Raw genomic sequence first — 21,468 nt, 5'->3', positions numbered from 1 at the left:
CCCTGGGGACGTATGATCTGAACCATGACAGCACATTGTGTGAGATCCCCATGTTTGAGAGTATAGTTAGGAGGAAGTCGTGGTTGACCGTGTCGAACGCGGCCGAGAGGTCCAGCAGAATGAGCACTGAGGACTGACCTGCAGCTCTAGCAGTTTTCAACGCTTCAGTCACAGACAACAGAGCCGTCTCGGTAGAGTGTCCTTTTTTAAATTCAGATTGGTTCTGGTCCAGGAGGTCATTCTGGGAGAGGAAGCCAGAGACCTGATTTAAAACTTTTTTTTTTTTTTTTTTTTAGAGAGAAAGGGTAGTAGTGAGACCGGTCTGTAGTTATCAACCTGGGCGGGGTTGAGAGAAGGCTTTTTAAGCCTTTTTTTTGGTGTCACATGTGCTTGTTTGAAAGCAGTTGGGAAAACACCAGAAGTTAAAGAGGCATTGATGGTGTGAGTGATAGCCGGAGTGATTGTAGGTGCAATGGTTTGTAGTAGGTTTGAGGAAATTGGGTCAAGCGGACACATAGTAGGACGGCTACGTGTTAGGAGAGCCAGTGTCTTGTTCTCAGTGAGAGGAGTGAACGAGGAGAAAGCAACGCCTTCGGTGGAGGGACACCGGGCTGCAGAGCATGTAGTAGGACTGCTACATGTTACATCAGTAAATTGGTTGCTGATAGCTGCCACTTTACCAGTAAAGAATGAGGCAAGTGTTTCAGCAGTATGTAGCCAGAGGAGGAGGAGGAGGAGGGTTGATTAGTGATTTAAATGTAGCAAATATTTTCCGGCAGTCTGTGAGGGAGCTGAATTTATTGTGATAAAATTCAGCTTTAGCAGTTGTGATGCTGGCTGTAAAGGAATCCAGGAGCAGTTGGTAGTTTTTTAGGTCTGCTTGTTTTTTGTTTTTTTTGCCATTTTCTTTCGGCAGCTCGGAGTTTGGAACGTAGTTCCCTGAGTGAGTTATTTTTTAGCCATGGCTGCGGTTTGCTTGAGCTAACAGCTCGAGATGTAAGAGGACAGAGGTTGTCCAAACAGGAGCTTAGTGTGGAGCAACTTCAGCCTGATTTGCTAGAGGCGGTGTGACTTTCCTGCTGTCAGAAGTATGAAGTATGGGGGAGTGTCCACTTCAGCTCTTCCAGTGTGTTCCCTCTCTCACTCTCTCACCCTCGCTGATGGCCATTTAATTCTGTCCAGAGCTGCAGTCATTTTTACCCAAGATCTTGTGGTGCTAATTTCCTATATCGCCCGCAGCTGTGCGCAATTTAGAATCCTATTTCGTCACTCGCCGAGGTGTCAGCTGAAGGCGTCAGCTGTTGTGTGAAGACCAACTTGGGTAAAGACCTGCGAGTCTACCTGCGCGAGTCCACCGAGCAAGTCCACGGACAAGGCAGCTGTCTTCAGCCCACTCCTTATCCACTGGGGTTCCCCAGGGTTCGGTGCACTTTACAACATCAAAAATATTCAACCATTTCTGACGCAACAGGCCACCCAACTCCTGGTACAAGCGGTGGTAATCTCATGCCTCCACTACAGATGATCCAGAATGCAGCAGCATGTCTGGTCTTCAACCAGCCAAAACGGGCACGTCACCCCGCTGCTCATTGAGCTCCATTGGCTACCAGTTGCTGCTTGCATCAAATTCAAAGTCCTTACGATCGCCTAAAAGGTGATGACAGAACAGCTCCTTCCTACCTGCACTCGCTCCTGAAGGCTTACGCTACCTCCCGGCTGCTGCGCTCCTCCAATGAACGTCGCCTCACTTTACCAAACAAACATTCACACAAAACAATCCAGACTGTTCTCATACAGAGTTCCACAATGGTGGAACAAACTACCTTCCACTACCAGATCAGGAGAATCTCTCACTATCTTTAATAAACTCCTGAAGACAGAGCTCTTCAAAGAGCACCTACTCTCCTAACACCTCTAACTAACTACCTTCTACTACCAGATCAGGAGAATCTCTCACTATCTTTAATAAACTCCTGAAGACAGAGCTCTTCAAAGAACACTTACTCTCCTAACACCTCTAACTAACTACCTTCTACTACCAGATCAGGAGAATCTCTCGCTATCTTTAATAAACTCCTGAAGACAGAGCTCTTCAAAGAGCTCTTACTCTCTTAACACCTCTAACTAACTACCTTCCACTACCAGATCAGGAGAATCTCTCACTATCTTTAAGAAACTCCTGAAGACAGAGCTCTTCAAAGAGCACCTACTCTCCTAACACCTCTAACTAACTACCTTCTACTACCAGATCAGAAGAATCTCTCGCTATCTTTAATAAACTCCTGAAGACAGAGCTCTTCAAAGAACTCTTACTCTCCTAACCCCTCTAACTCTAACCTCTAACAACTTCTAACCTAATTTCCTATCTAAAGATGTTTTTACTTTTACTTCTATTATTTTTGTACTTCACTATTGTAAGTCACTTTGGACAAAAGCGTCTGCCAAATGTAATGTTATGTACTGTAATGTAATGTAATCTTGTGCTGATGATGGGATATTTGGAGTCTCCTACAGCACATCCCAAACATTCTCAACAAGGTCTTGACTCTGTGGTGGCCAATCAGATGAACGTCTTTTCCCAACCACAGAACATGTCTTTAACATGGTTGTTTAAGAAATGAGAAGCTATTACTGCATTGGTAAATAACTTTTAACTTATTGCCAGCTGAAACATAATCATCCATGGAGTAATTATTCAATGGCAGGCTCTTACCTGTTTGTTAAGTTACATCCAAATCCCTTCTTTTTATTTTGGTGAAAAAAAATCTTGGTCTTGTCTCAGTCTTGTCTTAGTCCTTGAAACTCCTGCTCTTGGTCTTGACTCATGAACAAGTCTCAAGCATAATACATCATTCTCCAAATTAAATAACAATTAAAACAAAATTATTGAGAAAATAATTTGTAATATCAAACTCAAGACCATTAAAAAAAATATCCAATTAGAAGATGTTAACACTTGATTGGTTTATATAATAATGCTGGATGGTGTACAGTAAGCATACTGAAAAGTCCCTGTAGGTTAAAATGTTTGTTTTTTATCGGCAAGACTTAAATATATATATACTGGATATTATATGAGTGCTGTCAAATTTTTACTCCTTTTTATTAGGTTAGTTGTTTTATTAGGTTAATGACTAGCATGATCACAGTGGTCAACTAGCTAGCTAGCTATTTCTCCTGTTGTCCCTTTAGCATATAACATGTACAGATTTGCTGAACACCCCCTATACCTCTCTTTTTTCTACCGCCCCTCCCCCAACTAGCAGACAGTTCTAGTTCTAAAAAGTGCTTCACACAGTAATTTAACTAAATAAAAAGACAATAAAAATGCCAAAATGCATGTCATTTTAATTATAAATGATACAATTATATTTGTTATATAAAAATGGTGGTCTCCATTATAAGACTTTTAATTTGATACCATGTAAGCTGAGTATATCTTCTACATTACTCAAAAAAACCTTATGCACAACCTCTGCAAAAGTACATGTGATGTTCATGATTTAACCAGTTTAGCAGCAGTTAGGAGCTGAAAGTTTAGCTTTAAAAGTTTTAAAGTTTATTAGAGTCAGGCTGTTTCAGCAGCAGCAGTAGTTACAGTGTGGGGGAGGGGTGGTGGCTGTTTGCACTGTTAGAGGGGTTGGCTATTCCAACAACAGCAGCAGCAGCAGCAGAGGGAGGGGCCTTGATTGCTTGCTGGAACAGCACAGGGCGGCTGCTGAAACGGCAAGTAGAGGGGGGAGAGCGGCTGCTGAAACGGCAAGTAGAGGGGGGAGAGCGGCTGGTGAAACGGCAAGTAGAGGGGGGAGAGCGGCTGCTGAAACGGCAAGTAGAGGGGGGAGAGCGGCTGCTGAAACGGCAAGTAGAGGGGGGAGAGCGGCTGGTGAAACGGCAAGTAGAGGGGGGAGAGCGGCTGCTGAAACGGCAAGTAGAGGGGGGAGAGCGGCTGCTGAAACGGCAAGTAGAGGGGGGAGAGCGGCTGCTGAAACGGCAAGTAGAGGGGGGAGAGCGGCTGCTGAAACGGCAAGTAGAGGGGGGAGAGCGGCTGCTGAAACGGCAAGTAGAGGGGGGAGAGCGGCTGGTGAAACGGCAAGTAGAGGGGGGAGAGCGGCTGCTGAAACGGCAAGTAGAGGGGGGAGAGCGGCTGCTGAAACGGCAAGTAGAGGGGGGAGAGCGGCTGGTGAAACGGCAAGTAGAGGGGGGAGGGCGGCTGCTGGAACGGCAAGTAGAGGGGGGAGAGCGGCTGGTGAAACGGCAAGTAGAGGGGGGAGGGCGGCTGCTGGAACGGCAAGTAGAGGGGGGAGAGCGGCTGCTGAAACGGCAAGTAGAGGGGGGAGAGCGGCTGCTGAAACGGCAAGTAGAGGGGGGAGAGCGGCTGGTGAAACAGCAAGTAGAGGGGGGAGAGCGGCTGGTGAAACGGCAAGTAGAGGGGGGAGAGCGGCTGCTGAAACGGCAAGTAGAGGGGGGAGAGCGGCTGCTGAAACGGCAAGTAGAGGGGGGAGAGCGGCTGGTGAAACAGCAAGTAGAGGGGGGAGAGCGGCTGGTGAAACGGCAAGTAGAGGGGGGAGGGCGGCTGCTGGAACGGCAAGTAGAGGGGGGAGAGCGGCTGCTGAAACGGCAAGTAGAGGGGGGAGGGCGGCTGCTGGAACGGCAGTCGAGTGTTGGGGGAAGGGATCTTGTTAATCGCTGTAAGACATTTTGCCGTTCAGAGGAGAGTTGGAGAGTGTGGTGAGCAGATGAGAGCTAGTTTCTGAAGTTAGTGTTTTTTTGTAATATTTAAGTTTAAGAATAAAAACAAGCTTTTAAATGTCTAGTGACAAATGCTAGACTGGCTGCAGACTGCTCACATAAGCTAGCTAGTGTTAGCTAACCTTCCTACCTAAATTTAGCTAGCTGACAGGTTAAGTTAGTCTCAGCAGGGTAAAAAAGGTAGATATTTGCTGACTGTATTTCACAGTGCTGCTCAGGCACCCTTAATTTCTTTGTTTTGTTAGTGTGACAGAATGAGTAGATAATTTTGGTTAATGGTGTTATAATTCCTATATTATTGTAAACGTGGATGTATATCTGATTAATGGTGTAGACTCATGCATAAGGGTGTTAAAATAGGTTAAGAATTATATATTATGGTGTATAGGGAGTATAACAGTGGGTTACATATTGTATAATAGTGATAAGAATATATATAATATATTTTGTTATTTAGGAATGCATGATTTTTTTAAAATATATAAAGATATGTAACTGGTTACAGATCGTATATGATGGTGTATAGTAGTGTATAGCTGGTTAAGGGTTCTATGTAATGGTGTATAGTAGTGTATAGCTGGTTAAGGGTTCTATGTAATGGTGTATAGTAGTGTATAGCTGGTTAAGGGTTCTATGTAATGGTGTATAGTAGTGTATAGCTGGTTAAGGGTTCTATGTAAAGTGTATAGTAGTGTATAGCTGGTTAAGGGTTCTATGTAATGGTGTATAGTAGCGTATAGCTGGTTAAGGGTTCTATGTAAAGGTGTATAGTAGCGTATAGCTAGTTAAGGGTTCTATGTAATGGTGTATAGTAGTGTATAGCTGGTTAAGGGTTCTATGTAAAGTGTATAGTAGCGTATAGCTGGTTAAGGGTTCTATGTAATGGTGTATAGTAGTGTATAGCTGGTTTAAGGTTCTGTGTAAATGTGTATAGTAGTGTATAGCTGGTTAAGGGTTCTATGTAATGGTGTATAGTAGTGTATAGCTGGTTAAGGGTTCTATGTAAAGTGTATAGTAGTGTATAGCTGGTTAAGGGTTCTATGTAAAGTGTATAGTAGCGTATAGCTGGTTAAGGGTTCTATGTAATGGTGTATAGTAGCGTATAGCTGGTTAAGGGTTCTATGTAATGGTGTATAGTAGCGTATAGCTGGTTTAAGGTTCTATGTAAAGTGTATAGTAGTGTATAGCTGGTTAAGGGTTCTATGTAATGGTGTATAGTAGTGTATAGCTGGTTTAAGGTTCTGTGTAAATGTGTATAGTAGTGTATAGCTGGTTAAGGGTTCTATGTAATGGTGTATAGTAGTGTATAGCTGGTTAAGGGTTCTATGTAATGGTGTATAGTAGTGTATAGCTGGTTAAGGGTTCTATGTAATGGTGTATAGTAGTGTATAGCTGGTTAAGGGTTCTATGTAATGGTGTATAGTAGCGTATAGCTGGTTAAGGGTTCTATGTAAAGTGTATAGTAGCGTATAGCTGGTTAAGGGTTCTATGTAAAGTGTATAGTAGTGTATAGCTGGTTAAGGGTTCTATGTAAAGTGTATAGTAGTGTATAGCTGGTTAAGGGTTCTATGTAAAGTGTATAGTAGTGTATAGCTGGTTAAGGGTTCTATGTAATGGTGTATAGTAGCGTATAGCTGGTTAAGGGTTCTATGTAATGGTGTATAGTAGCGTATAGCTGGTTAAGGGTTCTATGTAAAGTGTATAGTAGTGTATAGCTGGTTAAGGGTTCTATGTAATGGTGTATAGTAGTGTATAGCTGGTTAAGGGTTCTATGTAAAGTGTATAGTAGTGTATAGCTGGTTAAGGGTTCTATGTAATGGTGTATAGTAGTGTATAGCTGGTTAAGGGTTCTATGTAATGGTGTATAGTAGCGTATAGCTGGTTAAGGGTTCTATGTAAAGTGTATAGTAGTGTATAGCTGGTTAAGGGTTCTATGTAAAGTGTATAGTAGTGTATAGCTGGTTAAGGGTTCTATGTAAAGTGTATAGTAGTGTATAGCTGGTTAAGGGTTCTATGTAAAGTGTATAGTAGTGTATAGCTGGTTAAGGGTTCTATGTAATGGTGTATAGTAGTGTATAGCTGGTTAAGGGTTCTATGTAAAGTGTATAGTAGTGTATAGCTGGTTAAGGGTTCTATGTAAAGTGTATAGTAGTGTATAGCTGGTTAAGGGTTCTATGTAATGGTGTATAGTAGCGTATAGCTGGTTAAGGGTTCTATGTAACAGTGTGTAAGGATGTATAGCTGATTAGGGGGTTCTGTGTAATTCTGTATAGTAGTGTATAGCTGGTTTAAGGTTCTGTGTAAATGTGTATAGTAGGGTATAGCTGGTTAAGGGTTCTATGTAACAGTGTGTAAGGATGTATAGCTGATTAGGGGGTTCTGTGTAATTCTGTATAGTAGTGTATAGCTGGTTAAAGGTTGTATGAAATAGTGTAAAGCAGTGAATAGCTGGTTAAGGGTTCTATGTAGTGGTGTGTATGGATGCATAGCTAATTATGGTTTCTATGTAATTGTGTATAGTAGTGTATAGCTAGTTAAGTATTGTGTATAATGGTGTGTAGGGGTGTATAGTTGGTTTAGGATTTTGTGTAATGCTGTAAAGGGATGTATATCTGATTAAAGGTTGTATAAATATGTATAGTAGTGTATAGCAGGAGTTAAGGATGTTTAACTGGTAAAGGATTGTATAACATTGTGCATGAAGATGTACAGCATGGTGCATAGTGATGCATATGTGGTTAAAGATTGAATATGACTGTATATGGATGTATAACTGCTTAAGAATTGTATATAACTGCATACAGGGATTTATAGCTGTTTGAAATGCAGCATATGAGCAAATCATTCATTATGTTTGTGTATGTATGTATTTTTATGTTTATTAATGTAAGAGTCAGGTTGTATCAGCAGTAGTAGATGGTGGGGGAGGGGTGGCTGTTCAGCCGCAGTTCCCCCACACTCTACTACTGCTGAAACAGCCACCTCTCCTGAACCTAAGAAATTAATTTTATTTTAAAATATCTAACCATAAGAGTTAGTTAAAAATCATACAACTGACAACTTTAATATATCAGACAGTAATTAATCACAGGGCAAGTAATTTTTTGTTTAATATTCTTGCAGTTTAAAATGCCACCACGGATCAGTCCCCTTAGGGATGCCATAGAACATGTGGTTTCAAAACAGACAAAACAAGCAAGTTGGAGGTGAAGTACATTAATGCAGTAAAAGGTAAGAAGGCGTCTGAAGTTTTTTAGTCATTAATGTCATACATTTACACGCAGCCTGATGATCCATGAGAAGACTCAGTTAAAATAGAGCTTATCTTAATATGGTTCCCTCTTTCTTTCTTTGTTGGTCTAATTGCCATCTATCATGAGCTGAATGTCTGTTCAAGTAAATGTAGTTTATCCTGGTTAAAATGTTTTTGCTGTCTTTTACAGGACGTGGAGTATTTGCAAAGAGTTCTATTTGCAAAGGAGATTTTCTTGTTGAATATCGAGGAGATATGATAAATGAAGCAGAATCCCAGAGAAGAAGAAACATTTACCACCCATCATGTACTGTATTTATGTTTGACTTCAAGTGGAAAGGGAAACTATGGTGGTAAGGCTTCTGTTTGCTCCAAAACTATAATATACCATGTGGCTTAAATCGGGCTAGTTATGGTTGGTTTAAACTGGTCCTGTCAATGTTGTCAAGATGGTCAAGCTGAATACCCACTTGATAATGATGATTATGCAACCCGTTTGGTCACAGGGGTTGAGTTGTATGGTCTTGATGGCTGACCACAGTGGTCATGCTACTAATAGTGGTGGATGAACTTGGTTATGCTGATAATGCTGGTTTAATTGATTGCTTATGCCCGGTCAGCCAGCTTGGCCATAATAATTGATTAGCCAAATCAAATTGGTCTAGATGGTAAAGTCATGCAGCATGAGTTTTTGACTTTTTAGCAGAATTTATTTATTGTATTTAATCAAATGAAGTTATTATTTTTGTTATTGTGAAATTTGTATTTCTCTTTTTGTGTTTAAGTATTGATGCCTCAAGAGAAGATGGATCATTTGGGCGGCTCGTTAACGATGACCACAGACACCCAAACTGTAAAATGAAAAAAATTGATGTGGATGGAAAACCACACCTTTGTTTGTTTGCCCTGAATGACATTAAAGAAGGAGAAGAAATTGTCTATGACTATGGGGGTGATGACTACCCATGGAGAACACAAGTATGTTGCAAAGTATGCAGTATACGTAATGCTGTGATTCAGAATGTATTAAGTATTGTTCATGATGTCTTTATGGTTTTATATGTTTGCATTGTCTTTATAAAATGTGATTGCAGACGACCAGTGCTACTTCCCATGCTGTGGTGGGTGATTCTGATCTTCCTCAACCATCTCAGGCTCAGACTAGTGTCTCTCCTGGTCCAGACTATTCTCCTGAACAGGTACCGTATTTTTCGGACTATAAGGCGCACTTAAAAACTTTTAATTTTCACAAAAATTGACAGTGCGTCTTATAATACGGTGCGCCTTTTGTATGGATTTTACTCGTCAGGTTGTAAGGAGCAGTAAACACACACTCGGTGCAGCGTTATAGAGAGTTTCAGTGCTATACAGAGTCCAGAGCCGTGCAGCTCCGAGGCTGGAGCAGCAATAGCATTAGCTAGATGCTAACCGCTAAGCTAGCTAGCTTATTCACTGTTCAGAGATCAGTATTATCTAAATTTTACCCGTCAGGTGTAAGGAGCAGTAAACACACACTCCGTGCAGAGCAGCAATAGCATTAGCTAGCTTATTCACTGAGATCAGTATTATCTCAATTTTACTCGTCAGGTTGTAAGGAGCAGTAAACACACACTCCGTGCAGCGTTATACAGAGTTTCAGTGCTATACAGAGTCCAGAGCCGTGCAGCTCCGAGGCTGGAGCAGCAAATAGCATTAGCTAGCTTATTCACTGTTCAGAGATCAGTATTATCTCAATTTTACCCGTCAGGTGTAAGGAGCAGTAAACACACACTCCGTGCAGAGCCGTGCCGCTCCGAGGCTGGAGCAGCAATAGCATTAGCTAGATGCTAACCGCTTAGCTAGCTAGCTTTTTCACTGTTCAGAGATCAGTATTTTCTAAATTTAGTACTTTTAATACTGCTGGAGCAGTATTATTAGAGTTAGATGCTAATCGCTAAGCGTTCACCGTTCAGAGGTGAGTTATCGGCCTGTAAGTCTGTGCTGCTTTGCCTGGCTAGCATTAGCTAGATGCTAAGCGCTAACTCTCTCAGAGGTGAGTTTTATCAGCCTGTAATCTGCTTGTTTACAGTGTTAAAACAAGCTACGGGGGACGAATCGCTAGCTAATATCTCACTGTCTTACCAGAACACGCAGGATTACTCAGTGTAACGCTGTCGTTTAAGTTTGGGTTAACTTTACTAGTTTAGGTGACTAGCTAGCGTGCTAGCGGATAGCTATGCTAACGCTGGTGCAGCAAGCCTTAGTGGACATCTGGAAATCTAAGCTTACTGTAAATAAACTGAAGCATGTTACTCACCCAAATAAACAGTTTTCAGGAGAGGAATCTGTGTAGATTAATATCCAGCACTCGTTTGACTTTGAAAGAGCTAGATTTGTATACTGAGACGCTCCACCGGCAAGAGACCACCCCCGGTGGGAAGGGAAACATGGCGCCACCCCTGTTCACTTTGATATAGGCACCCTTTCTAGTGTCACTTAACGCGCCTTATAATGCGATGCGCCCTATGTATGGAAAAATAGCAGAAAATAGGCGTTCTTTGATAGTGCGTCTTATACGGTGCGCCTTATAGTCCGAAAAATACGGTAAGTTCATTTTCTTCACTTTAGATTTAGTTCTACTCTCTCTCTCTTTATAGTTTTTCTGGGTAATCACGGCGTCCCCACAACACACCTTTAGTCGGTTTTAGAGTGAAATATAAGTGTAAAATTAGTCATAACAGTCCGTGCAAGGAACCGTCCCCACAAGGAACGGTTAGAGTGTGTGTAACGTTCCCACAGAGCATGTTTTATATACTCTGTGTAATTAGTAATTGAAATGGGATGGGCAGTATGAAATATCAATTAAATAGTATTATATTTGTATTTTAGTTGTTTCATATTGTAAATTTAGTCTTTTTTAAAATGTGATTACAGACGACCAGTGCTACTTCCCATGCTGTGGTGGGTGATTCTGATCTTCCTCAACCATCTCAGGCTCAGACTAGTGACTCTCCTGGTCCAGACTATTCTCCTGAACAGGTAAGTTCATTTTCATTAAGTCAAGTCAAGAGGCTTTTATTGTCATTACAACTGAGTACAGGTACACAGTGTAGTGAAATTACATTCCTCTGGAACCATGGTGCAACATGGAACAAGAAGCAATAGACAACAAAGTGCAGGAGTGACGCCAGTGCAACATAAAACTATTACACTATTAACAATAAATAAAAAAAACGAGACAATATAATAGACAGGACAGTGCAGTACCGATATGGTATAATAAAGTGTAAAGTGAGGATAAGGTGCAGAGATGTGTAACATACTGTAACATATAGAACATATATAATCACAGCAGTTACTGAGGTAGAGTTTATAGTTTTTGAGAGTGGCTGATAGGGATAAAGACATTTCAGTCTCTGTGTGCTGAGTGTGTGTGTGGGTGAAGTTCAGTCTTTGTGTGTGGTAGGTGGGGTGGGGTTCAGTTCTGTCTCTGTGTGTTGAGGAGTCTGACTGCCTGGTGGATGAAGCTGTTGCAGAGTCTAGAAATGGAAGCTCGGATGCTCCTGTATCTTCTGCCGGACGGCATCAGAGCGAAGTGTTCATGTGAGGGATGGGTGGGGTCATCCACAATGCTGGTGGCTTTGCGGATGCAGCTTGTGGTGTAGATCTCCTCTCTGTATGCTGACTCATCGTTCTTGCTGATGAGGCCAACCACAGTTGTGTCATCAGCGAACTTGATGTGGTTTGAGCTGTATTTTGCAGTACAGTCATGAGTCAGCAGAGTGAACAGTAGTGGACTGAGCACACAGCCCTGGGGGGCACCGGTGCTCAGTATGGTGGTGCTGGAGGTGTTGTTTCCAATCCTGACTGATTGTGGTCTCTCAGTCAGGAAGTCCAAAACCCAGTTACAGAGGGAGGAGTTCAGGCCCAGCAAGCTCAGTTTTCCGATCAGATGCTGAGGGATGAGGGTGTGAATGCTGAACTGAAGTCAATGAACAGCATTCGAACATAGCAGTCTTTGTTGTCCAGGTGGGTGAGAGCCAGGTGGAGCGCAGTAGAGATGGTATCGGCTGTTGATCTGTTTGGACGATACGCAAACTGCAGAGGGTCCAGTGAGGACGGGAGCTGGTGTTTGATGTGCCTCATGACCAGCTTCTCTAAGCACTTCATGATGATGGGAGTAAGTGCAATGGGACGGTAGTAATTGAGACACTCGAGACTTCTTTGGCACAGGGGCGATGGTGGACGTCTTGAAGCATGTTGGCACACACGCGGTGCTCAGAGAGATGTTGAAAATGTCCTGGAGAACACCGTAAGTTGTTCTGCACATCCTCTGAGCACTCTGCCAGGTATGCTGTCTGGTCCTGGGGCTTTCCCCAGCTGAGGACAGGCACATCAGCTGAGGACAGGCACAGTACCTGGTCGTTTGGAGGAGGTGTGATCTTCCTTGCTGTCGTGTAGTTCTGTGTTCGAACTTTGCATCGAAGTAGTTCCGTGCATCTGGAAGGGAGGCATCACTGTTACAAGCAGGGGAGGGTGACTTGTAGTTGGTGATGGTCTGGATGCCCTGCCACATGCGCCGAGTGTCAGTAGTGTCCTGGAAGTGGGCGTGGATTTTCTTTGCGTAGGTGCGCTTTGCCTCTCTGATCCCCCGGGAGAGCTTGGCTCTAGCTGTTCGGAGGCCAGCCCTGTCCCCTGACTTAAAGGCCTTGTCTCGGGATCTCAGCAGCGCACGCACCTCTGCAGTCATCCACGGCTTCTGGTTGGGGCGGGTTGTGATGGTTTTGGAGACAGTAACATCCTCAATGCATCTGCTGATGTAGCCAGTCACTGAGTCTGTGTACTCCTCCAGGTTGATGGAGTCATCAGAAGTAGCAGCTTCTCTGAACATGTCCCAGTCAGTGTGCTCAAAACAGTCCTGAAGAGCACAGATGGCTCCTGGAGGCCAGGTTGTTACTTGCTTCTTCTCCGATTTGGCATGTCTGATGAGCTGTTTGTATGCTGGGATGAGCATCACAGAGATATGATTGAAATCACCAGCAACAATAAACAGTCCGTCGAGTTCTGGAGTTACAGTGATACAGGAGTTACAGTGATAAGTCGAGTTCTGGAGTTACAGGAGATAACAGTGTACAGTTCTTGCAGAGCATTAGCATTAGCACTGGGTGCTACATACACTGCTATTATGTACACGTTGCTAAGCTCTCTGGGCAGGTAGAATGGCCTGGCTCTGACTACAGCAAACTCCACCAGCGGCGAGTAGGGGCTGGAGATCAGCGCAGCGTTGTTACATCATACTGTGTTGATGTAAACACACACCCCACCTCTGCGGACCTTGCTGGAGAGGCCGGCGTCGCGATCCGCGTGGAAGCATAGCATGCCGCTCACCTCTATGGTGGAGTCCGGGAAGGCAGCTGTTAACCACGTCTCTGTGAAAACAAACACACAGCAGTTCCTGAACTCACGCTGGGTTTTCCGCTGGAGCCGGAGATAGTCTAGTTTATTCCTCAAGGAGCAGATGTTGGAGAGGAGGATGGATGGCAGGCCAGTTGGAGTTTGCCATTAGCTTTGTGTGGACTCCGGCTCTCTTACCGCAGTTCCGGCTCCTCGCGCACCGCTTTCGGGGAGCCCTCTTCCGGCTAGCAGGCTCAGGAAACGCCACGGATCTTAGCAGGCCTCTCGCGCGTAGCTCTGCTCGTAGACCATCTGTTAGTCCAGTTTTTGGTTGATTTTGCAGGTTTAGGTGGATCTGTCGGTCGTAAATGTGGGTGCCAGTTGTTCTTATGGCGAACTCTTGCGTGGTTGCGAGTTCAGATCGGATTAGTTACAACAAAAAAAAACAAAAAAGCACCGTGTTCTCGGAGTGGCCGCTGCGACTACTCGCGCCGCCGACAGGAAGTCACTTTAGATTTAGTTCTACTCTTTCTCTTTATAGTTTTCTGGGTAATCACGGTGTCCCCTCAACACACCTTTAGTCAGTTTTAGAGTGAAATATAAGTGTAAAATTAGTCATAACAGTCCGTGCAAGGAACCGTCCCCACAAGGAACGGTTAGAGTGTGTGTAACGTTCCCACAGAGCATGTTTTATATACTCTGTGTAATTAGTAATTGAAATGGGATGGGCAGTATGAAATATCAATTAAATAATATTATTTTTGTATTTTAGTTGTTTCATATTGTAAATTTAGTCTTTTTTAAAATGTGATTACAGACGACCAGTGCTACTTCCCATGCTGTGGTGGGTGATTCTGATCTTCCTCAACCATCTCAGGCTCAGACTAGTGTCTCTCCTGGTCCAGACTATTCTCCTGAACAGGTAAGTTCATTTTCTTCACTTTAGATTTAATTCAGCTCACTGGGTTAAATTAAGTTTTTTTATATAATGCTTTTTAGAAAAAATGTCAAAAAGTAGCTTTCAGTGTTTATTTTATAAGTCTTTGATTTGGATTATTGTTTCTCACCTTTGGTTCTGGAGGCACACTGCCTATACATTTAGTGTTTTTTATTTCATGTTGCATCTGGTCAACTTGACAAATTTTGTTTTTTAATACAGTCAAGTTACTTTTTACAAATGCCTGTTTAAACTTACTGTGCAAAACAGAAGCCTTATGTTAAGCTTGTCCAGTAGTGGTGTCTACTTCTTTGGGGTCTGAGGCAAGATGGTGCAAAACTATTTGGTGCACACATTAGAAAGGCATGGCAATTGCATTCTGTATACTTTCCCAACTTTTTGTGTTTGGGTTGTACTATTATGTTATTATTATTGTTTATTTGCAAAAGTATAATGATAAAAAAAATTGTTGGTTTTATTTACAGATTGTGACTGAGTCTGAAAATGAAAATGAGACGTTACCAAGACTAAGACGCACTAAAAGCATCATAGTAAGCTCTCAATTGATTGTCAATTTCTGAATTTCATTGTTTGTAGGTTTTAAAATTCATTAATTATTTATAAATATTATTATAAAATACCAGCAAAAAATCATAAACTATAAAACTTTAAATGTATAAAAAAAACCCTGAGTAGTAAAATGATTAAATTAATAATTCATAGTTAAATAAGTAACAAAGTGACTTCATTTTAGTCCTAATTAGTTTTGTGTTTTGTTTTCTTAGATGGAAAATGCTGATCTGGACAATTCTGATGAACTGTATGATTCTACTCCAGAGAGTTCAGATGATTACATTCCAGATACAACTAGCGACAGCGATAGTGACAGTAGTAGTAGCCTTAAACAAAACTCAAGGAAACGTCAGTCTCTTGATTTGCCAAGTGACTCTGGATCAGATAGATCACCTGTCTGTGACACCACAACTTCAGACAAATTGGTTTTTGAAAGGCACCACCTTACATCTGAAAACACTGAAACAGAAGAAGAACCCTGTTCAAGTCAAAGCATAAGTAACAGCATGGTTGTTAGTGCATGCAAAAAACGAGGTGGGAAGAGAGTGTACGACAAGAGACATTACTGCGTATATTGCCTTAAACCTTTTGCTAAGATGGCAAGGCATCTTCAAGGTGCACATAAAAATGAATCTGATGTTGCTAAAGCGCTAAGCTTTTCAAAAGGTTCCAGTGAGAGAAAGAAACAGCTGGATTATATTCGTAACAAAGGAAATTACATTCACAATGCTACTGTCATGGAATCAGGAAAGGGGAAGTTAGTACCCTTTAAGCGACCACCTAAAGATGAGCAGGGAAATGACTTCATGCACTGTGCATACTGTCAAGGACTATTTACAAGAAAGGTTCTGTGGCGACATATGCGTAGCTGTCAATTCAAACCTGGATCAGTCGTCCCCAAACCAGGAAAGAACCGTGTTCAGTCCATGTGTACATACACAGGACCTGTGCCTTCACACATTAGCAAACAGCTGTGGAAAGTAATCAGCGCCATGAATCCTGACCCAGTCACTGATATAATAAAGAATGACCAGGCCATTATTGACACTTGCTAAATAAAGGTGGGCTGTCAGCCAAAAACCAACAGTATGTGCGAGAGAAGATGCGAGAAATGGGACGGCTCATGTGCAGTGCCAGGAGAGTCACCAGCTTGAAAAAAATGGAAGATCTGATAAATCCACAAACCTACATGGAGACTGTTGAAGCTGTTAGAATCACATGTGGGTTCAACAATGAAACAAACAAGTTCTCTGTTCCATCACTAGCAAACAAGCTTGGAAATGTCCTAGTTAAAGTAAGCAAACTCTTAAAAGCTCAGGGTTTGATCACAGATAACAAGGAGCTTGTGAAGAATGCCAGTGAGTTTCAAGAAGTTCATCGGGAGAAGTGGAATGAGATGATTTCATCTGCAGCCTTAAGGAACATCAGGGAAGCAAAGTGGAATGTGCCCACCCTAATGCCCTTTACCGAAGATGTCCAAAAACTGCATGCATATCTTAGTCAAGTGCAAGATGAGTGGTACAATTCACTCACAGAAAGTCCATGTACAAAGGCCTGGATGGAACTGGCAAAAGTGTGTCTGACCCAGATCATTCTTTTTAACCGACGCAGGGAAGGAGAGGTGGCAAGCATGCCGTTATCAGCATATTTATCTAGAGACACTACCGATCCACACGAGGATGTGGACTGGGCGCTCTCTGAAGTGGAAAAAAAACTCTGCAGACACTTCTCTAGGATCATCATCAGAGGAAAACGTGGTCGCCCAGTTCCAATTCTGTTGACTCCAAAAATGATGTCTGCTTTAGAACTCCTTGTTAAACAAAGAGAGGCTTGTGGAGTTCTAAAAGATAACAGTTACATGTTTGCAAGACCGGAAGCGGCAACACATTTCAGAGGTTCAGACTGCATTCGTGGCTTCGCGAAGGCATGTGGTGCGAAGTGTCCAGAGTCACTGACCTCAACCAGGCTGAGAAAGCATGCTGCAACCCTTTCAACGGTGCTAAACATGACAGACACAGAGATGGACCAACTAGCCAACTTCCTGGGACATGACATAAGAATCCATCGTGAGTTCTATCGACTCCCAGAAAAGACCCTGCAACTTGCCAAGATCAGCAAAGTTCTTGTGGCTCTCGAGAAAGGACGATTAGCTGAGTTTCAGGGCAAGAATTTGGATGAAATTGGCATAGATCCTGATGGTATGTATGTATGTATGTGTATATATATATATATATATATATATATAATTTTTTTTATGTATTTTTTTGTTATTCTGCCCTGGTTCTGTATATTCCTTTTTGTTTAATCATGTACTTTTTGTATGACTTTTACAGAAAAGGTTCAGGCCAGTGATGAGGAAGATGGAAGCATACAGGAGGAAATCTGCTCATCCACTCCTGATGGTGTGTATTGTTAGTAAGTTACTGTACAAATGCTGGGTTTCCCACAGTATGTTATAATTTGAAGAAAAAAGAAATTTAACTTTAATTCAGACATTTACCTTACCAGCATCTTTGAGGCAAAAATTACAACCTGAATGGAACAAAATGCCCTAGCAGTTAGTTCTGGTCGATAAAACAATAACGATAGTTATCGAGGAAAATGTATATCGCGATAACTATAATAAGCCGGGGCGATAGGATAAACTTTCTCTATTTCTCCTTTAAGTAGCGCTGCGAACAGGCGCAGCACGTGATCAGGCAGCGCTCTGAACTGCATGCTCAGGACTCCCCCTCCCCCCACCCGCGAGCCTCTCACTCTGAACCTCACACAGCTGATCCAAACAGCGGCTGCTCTCTCATTTACTGGATAAACACCATTTATAAGTTTAGCTGCTCTACAGTGGAAAACTCAGTTCTAAATATGTAGTATGGAGTCTCCTCACCAAGATATTTAGAGAGCTGAGCTTGTTCAGATTTCTGAAGGCAGGTAACGCTGTTTGCTGCTAGGTTAAGTTAGCTTGTCTGATAAATAAACTAATGGGTAACACACGTTAGCCGTGTTAATCCACGTTTCGTGTAAATTAACGTTAACTTCAGCACGAGTGATTGGGTTAGTATATAAACACACAGAAAAGAAGCACTTTCCATTTTTTCCTAACCCCTTACTGTTTCTGTTAGAAAACCCTGAGAGCAGAATTCTCCTCTGTCTCTGTGTTTTTAGTTTTTAACAGATAGAGAGTCTGTTGTTCTGGATATTTTTACTAAATAAAGAAGATTATATAATCTGTGTAGCTGTATTTGAAAAGAGATAAATATTGCTGTTACTAAACTGGATGAGTTTTAAATACACTTGTTAAGTAATGTAGTCTAGTCTACTGAAAGCCAGTAATGTTAGTATAAATCTGTACTGCAGGAGAAGTGTTTCATTTTAGAAACTTGACTTTATTCCTCCCACCTCCATTACAGCTCAATTACTTTAAAATATTTAAATGTAGCATAATTTAAATGCAACAAAACTTAAAGGCTATTGTTTTAATAAACATTAGCAGTAAATTATCTCAAAATAACAACAAATATAAAATAGAAAAACAGTAAAACATATGTAATACATACTTTTTATATGACCAAAATGTATTAGACTAGACTAAACTAGACTAAAATGTGAGTAAAACTAATAATATCCGATAGACTAAAATGTAACTAAAACTATTATACATTTTAGTCAAAAGGCTAAGACTAAACTCTGGACCTGTGTGGATGTATAATGACTTTTAAAATTAATTTAAAAGCTGTCTGAGCACCTTGTGCCCACCTGGTAAGATGTGGACATCCCTGTGTCTGTCCACAAGACTCTGAGCTGCTAGTGAGCTTAGCCATAACTTCCTTATTCTCTCACTTATGAGTAAAAAGAAACCGTTAAGTGTAAAAGAAAGTGATTTGATTTATATCGTGATACAAATCGATATCGGCTGGTATGGAAAAGCCATATCGTGATAAGATTTTTTTCCATATTGCCCATCCCTACTAACAGTCCTGTAATGAGGGGTTCCAATAATTATATCAAACTTGTTGTGGGAGTGGTGACCGCTGTGAGGCATCAGTCAAAATGCTCTCTGTCAAATTCTTGGATATTTATTCGCCATAAAAGAAGGTTTTACATATACTTGCACACTGGTGCAGTTGGATCATTAGGAGTGTGGTATGTGTGTGTGTGTGTGAGGTTCTACAAACAGAAAGAGCAGAAAATATACCTAATTAGCATTGCCATGTGGTTGGCTAGTCATCATAATTACAATTACCAACCATCATCAAACTGCACCAAAATACATCTAACTAGAAATAATGACATTAGTCATTTACTTACATGTCCTTGGACGCACACAGAACACAAAAATCAGTGGATGGCGAACTAAACATAAGATATTAATCAGATTGTGTCTTCACACATCTTTCCACTAAACTGCCATCTTGGGAATGAAGGAAAAGAACATGACTGGGCAAATCTAACCTGCAATACCTACCACTAACCTAAGGGGGCGACATTTACATACTACAAATGAGAATAGACCTAAATAAATTACTCAAAATCCACCAAACCCAAAGTTCTTCAATACAAGTCCTTTCCACTTCCTAACCACTTATCTAATTTCACCTCCTGTGGTTTACATCATCACAAACTGATATTGCCAGGCTATAGTATTCTATAGTTTTCTGCTGTTTTCAGCTCTGCTTTAATGCAGTGAACTGATGGTAGTGTGCTGTGATGAGTATCAGTTAGTAACTGCCGTAAATACTGGTTCTCTCTTACAGCACTAGACCATTTTAATACATTTGTCTCAGTTAAAATAAGCCAACCATAAAAATTAGACTGTTCTTTGAAAGGGGGTAAACTTAGACAATAAACAGAGGATTTTATTTTTCTTATATTCAGCTTTGTGTATGTGAAGATTAAATGTTTCTGAAAATGTTATATTTTGTAATATATGTTTTTTTTTATAGAACTATTGGCAGAAGAGACACTTCCTCCTGCAGAGAGGGAAGAAATGCCTCCACCACCACCACCCTCCAAGAGGTACAAACCATCATCAGAAGTCAGTACTAAAAATCCTTCATCCAAAGGTGAGTTCTTTACCACAGTTAGCGGGCATCATCATCCAGAGCGACTTGCATTAGTGCTTCGCTGTTAACTTTGAAAATAGAAAATAAGGCATGATGGATGAATCACTTCAGCTGTCTCTCTTTTTACACTAATGAACCCTCACTTTGGAACAGGGTAAATCTTTACTTATCAGACCTTCACATGACCTTTTTCCATTGCTCCATAGTTGACTCTTTATGCTCTGTACAAAAATTTATGTTTTTGCTGGTTAGCCTCACTGGTGTTCTTAAGTCCTTCACATTTTTTAATGGAAATGCTCCTACTAAGACGTCTTGTCTATCTCTGTTTCTACCTCTCAAAGGTTTTTTTTACAGTTTTTTTTTACAGTTTTAAATACTTTCTTAGCAAAAAGTTATGAATGAGATTAATTTTGAATCAACCTGACTGCACAAAAAAAGTTAAACTAGGGATTAAGGATGCATGAAATAAAGCTGTTTCTGTACCCAGTGCAAATAGCATGTACTATACTGTAGATGCTTGCACATATTGATATAAGATGCAGAACTGGATTTTTTTTTTTTTTTTTTATTATAACACAAATGTGTTTTTCTGACTACTTTAAGGTAAACCTTTGCAAAAGAAGACTCCATGGCAGCAGACAGAGGTGCAGGCAGTGGAAAAGCACATGAAGCGCTTCATTACATCTTGCATTGTTCCTGGAAAAGCTGACTGCGAAAAGTGCATAAGAGCTGAACCAGAAGCCCTTAAAAACAGGGAATGGCAGAATGTAAAATTTTATGTCCATAATCGCATTATGTCACACAAGAGGAAATTCCAGAAAAAAATGTAAAGACTTTCAGGTAGGACCATTTTTGTTCCTGTTCATGCTTCAGCAAAATATACCACATTGGTGGTTGTTCTATTGTATGTATATGTTTTATATATATACAGTGTTAATTGATGTTAATTTGAGTTCAGCTTTACATAACTCATAACAACTACATTGAGTTGTGATAGTGAAAGTGCTTAAACCTGTTGCTGGGTGATTGACTGTGGATAAAAATATAAAAACAAATGCTTGTATCTGGAAAAAAAAAGAAAATAAAAGCTCTAACAGTGGGAACTTAGTGTTTGAAGGTTGGATTGACTATATGAGTTTGCAAATATATGGAAAATTCCACTATTCTTTGAACTTTTATGCAATGGAAACATGATGGTACAAACACTGTAACAAGAAATATAAAGTTGTCTCATATTCATGTAAAATCCTGTAATATTACTCTACTCCCTCAGTCCAGGGCACTTATCAGCTGTAGATGGAGGCTAGGAGTAAAAAAATACCAATTCCCACTTTTAATAACCAATTAGAATTTTATTTAATCATATTTATTTCTCTATCTTTGAATCTGGTTGTGTTGTATTATTGCTGGACACATGCTAAATCTCTATACATCATTTATGAACATTTAAGCTAAGCTAAAATTCAACATGTTTTTGTTTATTTCAGGATCTTATAATTTGCTGTAGATTAAACCTGATTTAG

General features: G+C 41.1%; 2 protein-coding genes and 1 long non-coding RNA gene across 3 annotated transcripts in view; all 3 read left to right on the top strand.

The window, feature by feature from the left end:
* The window catches only part of LOC125785635 (uncharacterized), a 138,256-nt gene that overhangs the window by 94,805 nt on the left and 21,983 nt on the right, over positions 1 to 21,468 (top strand). The window lies entirely within an intron of this gene.
* On the top strand, positions 7,929 to 9,017 carry LOC125785645 (uncharacterized). Its single transcript, XR_007427961.1, has 3 exons — positions 7,929 to 7,980; positions 8,193 to 8,355; positions 8,788 to 9,017. It is a non-coding gene; the product is annotated as an uncharacterized LOC125785645 (long non-coding RNA).
* On the top strand, positions 15,936 to 21,112 carry LOC125785633 (uncharacterized). Its single transcript, XM_049469583.1, has 4 exons — positions 15,936 to 17,083; positions 17,219 to 17,287; positions 19,826 to 19,945; positions 20,549 to 21,112. Exons 1-4 carry the CDS (start codon positions 15,988 to 15,990, stop codon positions 20,773 to 20,775), a joined length of 1,512 nt encoding a protein of 503 aa, XP_049325540.1. The 5' UTR covers positions 15,936 to 15,987; the 3' UTR covers positions 20,776 to 21,112.

This window comes from Astyanax mexicanus, chromosome 21 (genome assembly GCF_023375975.1).
Source record: "Astyanax mexicanus isolate ESR-SI-001 chromosome 21, AstMex3_surface, whole genome shotgun sequence".
Classification (NCBI taxonomy): Eukaryota; Metazoa; Chordata; class Actinopteri; order Characiformes; family Acestrorhamphidae; genus Astyanax; species Astyanax mexicanus.
Note: the sequence above shows the minus strand (reverse complement) of the source record. Positions and strands in the feature narration are given on the sequence as shown.

Excerpts from the sequence above, each read along its gene's own strand:
- LOC125785633 (XM_049469583.1), top strand. The coding sequence starts at position 15,988 with ATGCGAGAAATGGGACGGCTCATGTGCAGTGCCAGGAGAGTCACCAGC. Across the intron at positions 17,084-17,218 it reads AATTGGCATAGATCCTGATG|AAAAGGTTCAGGCCAGTGAT; the intron begins GTATGTATGTAT and ends TGACTTTTACAG. Across the intron at positions 17,288-19,825 it reads CTGCTCATCCACTCCTGATG|AACTATTGGCAGAAGAGACA; the intron begins GTGTGTATTGTT and ends TTTTTTTTATAG.